This window comes from Lactuca saligna, chromosome 2, assembly GCF_052625555.1.
Source record: "Lactuca saligna cultivar CGN05327 chromosome 2, ASM5262555v1, whole genome shotgun sequence".
NCBI classification, from domain to species: domain Eukaryota; kingdom Viridiplantae; phylum Streptophyta; class Magnoliopsida; order Asterales; family Asteraceae; genus Lactuca; species Lactuca saligna.
Genome location: NC_136418.1, coordinates 178,210,301 through 178,221,256, shown reverse-complemented (window position 1 = coordinate 178,221,256; position 10,956 = coordinate 178,210,301). Strand labels below are relative to the sequence as shown.

At 29.0% G+C, this 10,956-nt stretch overlaps 1 protein-coding gene across 1 annotated transcript; it reads right to left on the bottom strand.

Moving 5' to 3' along the window:
- Positions 1 to 1,847: 1,847 nt before the first annotated feature.
- LOC145030440 (uncharacterized) lies at positions 1,848 to 2,183 on the bottom strand. The gene has a single exon (XM_078978805.1). It carries the CDS (start codon positions 2,181 to 2,183, stop codon positions 1,848 to 1,850), a length of 336 nt encoding a protein of 111 aa, XP_078834931.1.
- Positions 2,184 to 10,956: the final 8,773 nt, after the last annotated feature.

Genomic DNA, 10,956 nt, shown 5'->3' with positions numbered 1-10,956 from the left:
CTCAGTTTTATGCATTACAGGTAGTGGCGCATGAGCATAGGTGTGATGTTTTGGACGAGGGATTACGGATATAGGCCTGTAGATATGAAATAATGTAGTAAGGCTTATATTGTACTGTTTATACTTTTGATCTGTACGAACATGACATCCCGAGTCTTTTAATGAAATACATTTCTATGGAAATGCTTTTGATAAATCTTTATCATATTATTGTTTTGGGACAAATTCCGCAACCCTTTTATTAAAAGATAACTCTGATTTTGAAATAAAGTATAAACAAAACCGGTCTTTTCTGGCCGTGATTTTGGGGATGTCACAAAAACATCCTCTTCATGAATGAAAAATCCAAATTTGTCAGGTTCCTAACGGGGTCTATGGGAGCGTCGTATAGTTGGTGTGGTTTCCGGCATGTAAACGATCATTTTAGATTCAATAATTATTTGTTGATTAGTATTATTAACTAAAGGTTTTATCTCTTGAATTTCTTCAAGATCAGTGCGGCTCCCACTCGCTTTATGCAAGATAAAGTCAGTTTCAAGAATCATTGCTTTTCGGGCTATGAACACTCGATTCTCTTCCTTTTGGAAGAAGTAATAACCCATTGTTTCTTTCGGGTATCCCACAATGATACACTTTTGATATCTAGGTTTATGTATGTTGAAAGTCTCTCTTTTAACATATGTTTCACTACCCCATATCTTTAAGTAAGACATTGATAGAACTTTTCCATGCCATAACTTGTAAGGAGTCTTACTAACATTTTTAGTTGGGACAATGTATACAATTCAAGTTGTAGTTTTGAGGGAATAACCCCAAAATGAATGAGGAAGGAAAGTATGAATCATCATCGATTGTACCATATCAAGTTAAGTACGATTTCTCCTTTCTGGGATACCATTATGCTGAGGTGTTCTCGGTGGAGTGAGTTATGACACTTTGCCACAATTCTTAAGATTTTCAGCAAACTCATAGTTTAGTTATTCACCACCATGATCTGATCGTATGGTTTTAATCTTTTTACCAAGTTGATTATGTACTACATTTTGGAATACCTTGAAGACATCGAATTCTTCAAGTTTGTGTTTCATGAGATACATATATCCAAATCTACTGATATCATTAGTAAATGTAATGAAGTATCTTTCATTGCTTCTAGTCATTATTCTAAAAGGTCCACATACATCAGTATGTATGAGTCCTAATACATCTGAAGCTCTTTCACCAACACTGGTAAAAGGAGATTTTGTCATCCTGCCACATAGATTCACATACATCAAAAGACTTTGAGCTTGTTAACTCTAAGATTCCATCCTTTAGAAGCTTAGCAATGCGAGTTTTGTTTATGTGCCCAAATCAAAAATGTCGTAAATAAGTTTTATTTGAGTTTAACTTTGTTTTATTATTTAAGTTGTACATTGAATTATACTTTTGGTATCAACCATTTAAATCGATTTCATATATTCCATTATTGGGACTAGTCTCAAAATAGAACACATTATCCTTAAACACATAAATGTTTTCAGAATCAAAGTCAAACTTATAATGAAAACGTTGTTCATACAAACGAGAAGTATAGAAATATTCCTAGTTATACTAGGTACATAACAATAGTTGTTCAAAATAATATTAAGACCATTTGGAAGCAAAAGATGATATTGTCCTATGGCTTTGATAGCTACTCAAGTGTCATTGCCCACATGGAGCTCCAAATAGCCATATCTAAGTTCTCTAACATTCTTTAGTCCCTACAAATTATTGCGGATGTTAGTACCACTTCTAGTATCGAAAAACCAATAATTAGTATGGGATGCATATAACTCAATCACATATACACCTGAGGTGCCAACCTAGTTGGCCTTGTTCTTCTTAAGTTCCTTCAGGTACTTGGGACAGTTGCGTTTCCAGTTTCCCCTTTCATTGCAGTGAAAGCAATCAGATTCGGCATCATGTGTGAGCTTAGGAGTTGGGTTGGTAGCAGGAGACTTCCCTTGACCCTTTACTTTTCCCTTGCCTTTCTTGGCAGCTTTTCCTTTCCCCTTGTCGATATTATTATCGATTTTCTTCTTGGAGATCTGACCCTCGTGGATCATCAACACTTGATTGTTCCAAAATTTCTTGATGTTTTCCTCGACATTCTTGAGCATGTTATGAAGCTCGTTGATGCTCCTCTCTGACCCATTCATTGTGAAGTTTATCACAAATTGGTTGAATGACTTAGGCAATTGATGCTAGGATCACATCGGTCGCTAGCTCATCCCTAAATGGGAATCTGAGGCAGGAAAGTTGCTCAACATAAGCTTTCATTTTGAGCACATGTGCACTCACAAAAGATCCCTCAACCATCTTGAAACCAATGAAATAATTCGAGGTCTCAAACCTATCTTGCTTAGCCTGAACTTGAAACATGACTCTAAGTTTTAAAATAATTTCAAAATCTTCATGAAACTCAAAAGTTTTCTGAAGTTCAGGAGTCATAGTTGCAAGCATGATGCAAGCCACTTCAGTCGAATCATTTACATGTTTCACCCGAGCATCTTTCAATGCTTTGGCAACATTGGTCAGGAGTTCTTCCGGGATAGGTTCATCAAGGACATAGTCCTTTTTTCTGAAGCTTAAGTACAATTCTTAGTTTTCTAAACCAATCAAGAAAATTAGGTCCGCTTAGTTTTTCTTTTTCGATGATGGATCGGATGGTGAGTGATGAGGTGGTTACAATTGGGATAGTCATCTACAAAATAATAAGATTTATTTTAATATATTTGACATAATTTTTTTAATATTAATTACCCTTCAAATTAAATTTTGAAAAGATAAGATCCGCATCACCCAAAATAACTTGAGGCGGTGACCCAAAAACCCAAAATAACTTGAGGCGGTGACCCAAAACACAAGTGATTTTGTTGATCGGTAGGTTGCGATAACCAATTACAACACTTATGTAATTTTTAGATTTATGGGATCCAAAAAAAACATTACTTTCTTTTTAATGGTATGTTTATCCCATCTATGCCTCAAAACTCTTATGCTTATGTGACCTTTATCACATAAGAAATTGATCAAATCTTTCATTTAAAAAACATGTAAGTTATATTTCACAAATGGATATGTGACCTTTATCCTATAAGTAAATACAAAATTTTGACAAGCCAAATAAATAAGACGACCCTAAAATCCACAAGAATCGCACAAAAATCCCAAGTGATTTTTAAGTGGATATCATAGATTTGAAGTTTTGAAAATTATGATTTTTATCAATGTTTTATTATTCTAGCATTTTAAAGCATTTTGTATCATGAATATTTCATGCATAAAATATTCTATGGTACATTTAAAGTGTTCCAAAAATCATAAAGTTGAATTTATTTTATATATAATTTTACTGGTTAAAATTTATATTCCATTTTAATTCGACGTTATAACAATTGGAAGCGGTTTCTAACTTTTTTAATAAAACAACATTTTATTGTTAAGTTATGGAGTTTAGATTAAGTTTAAAAAATATTTTAAATCTTTTTATATCTTTAACAGTTTGGCTATTTAAGAGTTCTAAAATTTTTTAACTATTTTTAACAAAAACTCAATTTTGACATCTTATGTTGGAAGCTTTTATATAAAACTCTAAACCCCAAGTTTGATGTTATTTTTTGTGAAAATACTTTTAGAATGAAAAACATATTTTCATTCGTACAATATTTTATAACAACAAAAATAAACATCACAAGCATACAGATGAAGTATAAAAAAACCATTTTTCTAGTAATATTTATTGTGAGTCATCACAACCACAATAAATATCAAGTTATTTCTTAAAGGACTTAATGAGACACTTCAAGGTCTTCAAAAGGTTGCATGTCTTCATATCTTCATAAGATCCTCAAGCTCCATCTTGTTACATTTTTATAAAATAAATTACAACTAATCTAAAACTAATTTTTTACTTATAAAAATAAACAATTGAAATAATACATATTATCTATTACATCATCATATGAATAAATAGCAACCACAAATATCTTAATGACTTGTTTATACATAAAAAACATATCAAACATATCAACAAACAATTCTTTGTTTTTTCTAAGACAAATTTTAGGTAAGCAAAATGCATGAAAAAATTGTTATATAAAAAATTAACAAGTTACCAAAGAAAACAAATATGAACATTTCTTTAGCCAAAAAGAAATCCAAGCTTGTTTTCCAATATATATATATATATATATATATATATATATATATATATATATATATATATATATATATATATATATATATATCATAATATGAAAAATCATTCTAACATTTAAAAAATGTTTCTGATGCCACTGATGGGTTTTGATACATAATATAGTTAGTTTTTCACAAAAATCGATAATGGAAGCTATAAAAATTTCTAGTAATTTTCAAGTATAGAACAAATCCAAACCATCAAGGATCCTTTTAAAGAGGTTAGAATGATCTTACAACAACCATATAGTGTTTAGAAATAATAACATTTGAAGCCTTTGGACCCTCTTGGATTTAGGGTGTTGATGAAGATGGAAAGAACAAGAAGTTTGAACTTCTCTATAAGTATCCACCACCAAGAACAAGGTACCAGAATTGCTAGATTTCTTCTTGTATGACTTTTTACTTTAAGGCTTAAGTGCTTAAATAATTATGAACTAAAAGGAAGATACAAAGTAACCACCAAAAGCAAGAACCAACTTCAAAAGAGAGAGCTCTTTTGGTTCTTAGAAAGTTATGGTTTCACTAGAAAAAGAGAAGAGAATTGTGACAAAAAACTAGCAAATTTTTTCATGCATAAGAGCCCCTTTTTATAATTTGTGCAAGGTAAAGCCATTCTATTAAAATACTCTAAAGTATTATCTAGAAAGAGAGGTATGGAGGACAAGAGGATGAAGGTTGACAAGCAACCTCCATCCCCCTAAAAGTTTCGGCCATGAGGCCTAATGCGGACAAAAAATGTTCACTAGTCTTTTCAACCATGGTAGAGTAAGCCTTTGATTTAATCATGGTTAACCAAAGTGTCCAAAACTTTGTACATGGCTTATTATATGATATCATATCATATAAATACTATTTTTCTACTTCTTACAATATTGTTTCATAAAACAAAAAAATTTCTCTAATTAAATACAAGAGTTGAATTTATTTATTAATAATCAGTTACTTAATAAATATTCAATAAGTACCAAGTTAATTAAGGTGTGACCCTATAGGATCATATGTCATTAGCAATGTCACTCAATAATGATTCTTGAGCATATAGATCCAACATTTGCCTTTCGATGATTCTTTTTCTTACCAATCACTCTCATCAAATGCAACTTTGGGATAATTCTGGTTTGAAGATTGAGGTTATTGTGGAACGGAAAAGATAGCAGGAGTGGTTGTCTTGCGACCTTTGTCAACATGGGACTTTATGAGAGTTTCTTCATCAATCAACTCGTAAACAACCGAATCAACAATGGGAAGAGGTATACAATGCAAGATTGATCCATGCAAGCCTTCAAAATCTGAACGTAACGCCATCAAGAACTGAACCAAACATTGCTCCTCCCTTCTATCAATATAAGGCTTAAAATGCCTTAATTTCAACAGGTTTTGTAAGAGCCAACTGATCCCACAAATGCGACATAGCTTCATAGAATTCCTAAGCACTAAGATTGTTCTGTTGGAAGACTCAAATATCAAACTCTAAATAGTACTACTTTGCAATATTAGACTGAGTATATAACTTATCCAAGTGATCCTAAACCTCCTTTGTTGTGTTATACTTTTCCAATTAAGTACCAATACACTGGATAACATAATTTATAATCAAAGTAATAATCTTGGAGTTATCAGTCTCCTATGACTCCAGTGACTCCAGTAAGTTTACGTAATTCTCAGCCTTATCATATGTTGGTTTTTTCTTGTCACCTTTAACAATCCTCTACATATTCTTTCCTTGCAATAAATTCTTCATAACATAAATCCAATAGGCATAGTTTTTGCCGTCGAGTTGGGTATTATTGCACTGAAGAGAATCATTTTGCGGGGCCATATTTCCAATAACAGTAAAAAGAAAATAACAAAAAATCAATACCAAATACAAATAACAGCAACAACAATCAACATCTCGAAATCAACAAAATCAAACAAATCATGCCAAACATAATACAAAAACGAAGCAGGAAATCATACCCAAAACCTCAAAATTTTCCAAAATGGGGTGCATCCGCATAACCTTGTATTTGCTACAACTCGCCCCCAAAATCATATTTTATGTTTTAATTTATTGTAACCTTTTGATTTAATATTAAGTACTTGTGTTTAAAAAAAATATAATATATGTAATATGAAAGGTTTGTGTATTAAAAATATATAATTTATTTAAATATGAAAAAGAAAATCATAAGTTATATATATATATATATATATATATATATATAATTTAAATTTGAAAAAAAAAATCATATAATTTATTTAAATTTAAAAAAGATAATAAGAAAATCAAAGAGTGTTATGGCAGTACCGCTCTCTATGAAATGCTAAGAAAAATGTGCTAGCGAGGTGACATATAAAAAAATAACATGGTATTCAAATAAATATATATGTCAGTGTGTTAAGAATGTTATCACTCCTTATAACATTGGTAGTGTTTAATTAATATTAAGCTGATCATAAAAAAATATTTGAGTTTTAGAAGTTATTTGATTTTTATTAGTATTCTTTAGCTTGGCAATGTAAATATAGGCTTTTAGTTATTAAATTAATTATTACACCATCTCATATTCCTCTCTCATACGATCGCTATTAACTAGGAGTGTTCATTTGGATGAATCGATTTGATCCGATCCAATTAAGTAAATTCAAATTGATTTCGGTTTTCAAAATATGGATCCGAATTGTCCGAACTAATTTCAAATCCGATCTGATCAAATCCAATTATAATTCGGCTGGATCGGTTTTTATAATTCAGTTTTCAAAATGCATTACATTTTAAAACGATATATAATTATAATATTATCCAATTTTTATAGAAGAAGCAAAAACAAATTATTTAGTTGTAATTTATAATTTATAAACAACTACTAAGAAAGTATATTATAATTTAATATTTATTAGATAAAACGTTTTTGAGAGAAAATCATATTAATTTTTTTATTAGTAGAAACTTTTTGAACTTTTTTGAAAAAAAAAATAATTTATAAAATTAATAAACAAGTATAAATATATTTAAAATAAATAAATAATAAATTGTTATTCGGTTTTTTTTGGCTATTCGGTTCTTATTTTATAAACCAAAACCAATCCAAAATAATAATTTGGTTTTTGTGAAATCCAATCTAAAAATCCGAACTATCTGAATCAAATAATCCAATCCAAATTATCCAATTGTATAATTCAACTTTATCCAAATAGTGAGCAACCCTACTATTCTCGTTATCAATTTTATATACAATAAGTCTAAGTGGATTTCACCATAATGATTTCCACATGGATTTTGTGTTTTCGGTGTTCAATTTTGATTTTTGTTATCATCATCTTTTATAACATCCTCAACTTTTGTTTGTGTTACTCAAACCCCTACTAACTTTTTTTTTTGTAAATTCATTTTAAGGTTGGACACGCAATATAAACATCTTATAATCCAGACCATACTTTTATTTAGCATTTTCATGAGACCATTCGCGAACATTGGGTCATCCGCAAAGAAAAAATAGGACACCACCAACCCATTGTTTACCACCTTAGCTCCACCAAATATAATAGCATCATTTAAAGCAACATGAAACCCTTTCACATCAACAACAAATACGAATGATGAAAGGGTGAATGGGTTTACAGCTTCTTTTTAACCCTCAACATGCTCGCATCACCGCCATCTTTGATTCCACTTGTTATCGTCTTTGTTTAGTGTGAAAGGCTTTACAACTTCTTTTCAATCCGTATTTAGTGGATGTTTTTTTATTTTTAGTTACTGTATCAATATATGTTCCTTCTTAAAAATATCAACCACAAAATAATCATCACGATCTTGATATATCCAACCGTAATCAAGAAAAGAAGACTAAACACCCCAAATTTCTTTTTGCACAATAAAAAAGGGATTGAATTATTTAATTATAAGATTTACATTCACATATCATCAAAACCCATGTGTATAAACAATTCTACGCATGCTTATAACTATTTTAGCATATCAAAAAAGAAAAAGAAAGGGATTTGATTTTTTTTTAATAAACATTGTTTTTGTAGTAGTAAAATTAAACGAAATATATAATAAAAAAAAAAAATCCAAATCTAATAAAAATTTCCATTCATATTTTTGTAACTTATCTCAAAATCACTAATCATTGTAATTTATTTATTTTTTAACATTTTCAGTTGATATGATTAATTTACTTGAAAAAAGAACGACCAACGACTTTTAAGATTGCAAAGGCTTAAAAATCTAATGATTAATACGCTTGCAGTTTTTAAAAATTTTGAATTATATTTTAAACATCGTATTTAACAACGAGTTTTTAAATAATGAATATGTTTTTGAAAGAAATATAAACTACTCCAATAATAGATTTGACATATACCATCAAGTTTTTAAACAACGTATGTTTTAATTAATAGAAAAAGGTACGGTTGACAAAGAACACATAGATCAACAATTATTTAAATAAATTGATTCCCTGGTTGCCTTTCAAATTGATAAATTATCTTTTATTATCGAATAATAATAATACCATACACTTATTAGAATAGTATCAATTTGTTCTTTATGTATCATATAGTCAAAATACGTCTTACATAAGTTGACTTATAATAAGTATAAATAATGGCATTTAACTATATATATGTGGCATTTAAATGGAATACAATATTATTTTTATACTTTGTAATTATATATTTACATAAAGATATTTATTCAGTTGAGTGTTTCAAACCAAACCATCACCACTATAAGCCATTTTGATGGTAATTATAATAGTAATAATAATATAAGTTACATATTTATTATTCAACCCGAAAATAAATTATTTATAATAGCAAAAACAGTTATATTTTCTTCTTAGTATTTCCTTTCATCTTATCTTGATTGTCTCAAATAATATTAATTTACTTACATAAGATCGAATGAAAGCAATAAGATACTATATGATTTCATAAAAGATATAAATACATAAAAAAAAACAAGTTGTTTAACTTATGTGGTCGGAGTGTAATTGTTGGAAGAAGTGAGATGGTCAATTTGCTTTCTCCAATTCCCAACAATGTTCTTGACTACTCCACCTCAAGTATCAATAATAAACATAAACATGCTCTTTTTAATAAACTTGCCAAAATCATTATTCTCTATTTTAATTGTTAAATAATAAAACAATCTTAAAAAAATATAAAAGATTGTTGCGACACATAATGTAAACTTACAAGAAAGATGTTGGTATTTATTTTGAGAATGAAATAGATGTCTTTTATTTGTTAAAATGAAATACAATGCTTACTTTTACACAAGACTTTTAAAGAGTATTTGCATTAGGTAGGGGTGAGTATTTGGACCGAATCAGTTTTTGGACCAAACTGATTTGGTAGAAATTTGTGGACTTTGGACCGAAGTCTTATCAGGTCCAAGTCTAAGTTTTCATATTCTTGTACTCGTTGGACCTGTACAATTTTAGATGCATACGTTACAAATCGTTGAATTCTTACAGAAAGTTAGTTTATCTATTATAAAGCATAAAACAAATACCAAAAACAACAAATTTATAGTCTAAAAATAGTTAAAAAGCTGAAAATTTCGGTTTTGATATCCAACTTTGGGAGACTGTAAGCCATTAAATATAAAACCAAAAACAACAAAATTATACTATAAACTCTAGACTACATGCTGGAAAAAACCGCATGTTCACCCAACTTCAAACGATGTTTTAAAGATTTAACATAATAATAAAATCTAAAAAAATAGTTGAAAAGTTGAAAATTTTCAGTTTTGATATCCCAATTTCAAGGGACAGTAAATCATTGAATATAAAACAAAATAATAGTTTAAAATCATATACAAACTCTAAACCATATACTAAAAAAAACCGCATGTCAATCCGACTGAATGATATATATATATATATATATATATATATATATATATATATATATATATATATATATATATAAAAGATGTGCTAAAGATTTGTTTTTTTTAAATCCAGTGCAAACCGATTTTGTACCAGACCGAACCGGTTTGGTACCCCAGACCAGTTTTACTTGATTCATATGACTGAGAATTAATCTTACTATAAAAAACCAGTTCAGTTCAGATCCAGTCCAATCCAAAGGTTCAAATGGTGTCAAATATTTTGACAAACAAATAAGTAGTATTGCAATGTTTAATAAAAATGATATGATTTACGTATTTAATATACTCAAAGTTAAAATAATCAGAATTAAACATGTAAGAAACAAAATTTTAAAGATAAATATAAATTTAGGAAGTGTCCTTAACTGTAATTAAATAGCCATCTCATTCATTATTTAATTTTACTTGTAAAACGAAGTCGTGAAAAATATTACTTAACATACAACTCGTTGTTATGTTAGCTTATTAAAATAAGATTTTCTTATTAAATATAATAAATGAAGAAGTAATTTATTTATTATTAGTTGATTTTGTCATTAGCCACTTGGAACCTTAGTTTGGCTGCGGTTCCCTTCTTTGTCTCCCTTCCCCACTTATAAATTAAATATATCCACAAAGAAAAAAAAAACGAACTGCCCATTATTTTATTTTATTTTATTTTTAAAATGCATAACCACAATGTTAAGAAACAGACCAAAAACGATTGTGTTATTTGTTTTGTTGTCTAATGTAAAATTTTTAGTTTTATTATTGTATTTGAGAAATATAATAATTAGTGAACGAAGGGGGTAAATTAAAAGTTAAAAGAGTCAAAAAGTGGGGAGAGAGTTGTGAGTAGTGAG

Excerpts from the sequence above, each read along its gene's own strand:
- LOC145030440 (XM_078978805.1), bottom strand. The coding sequence starts at position 2,183 with ATGAATGGGTCAGAGAGGAGCATCAACGAGCTTCATAACATGCTCAAG.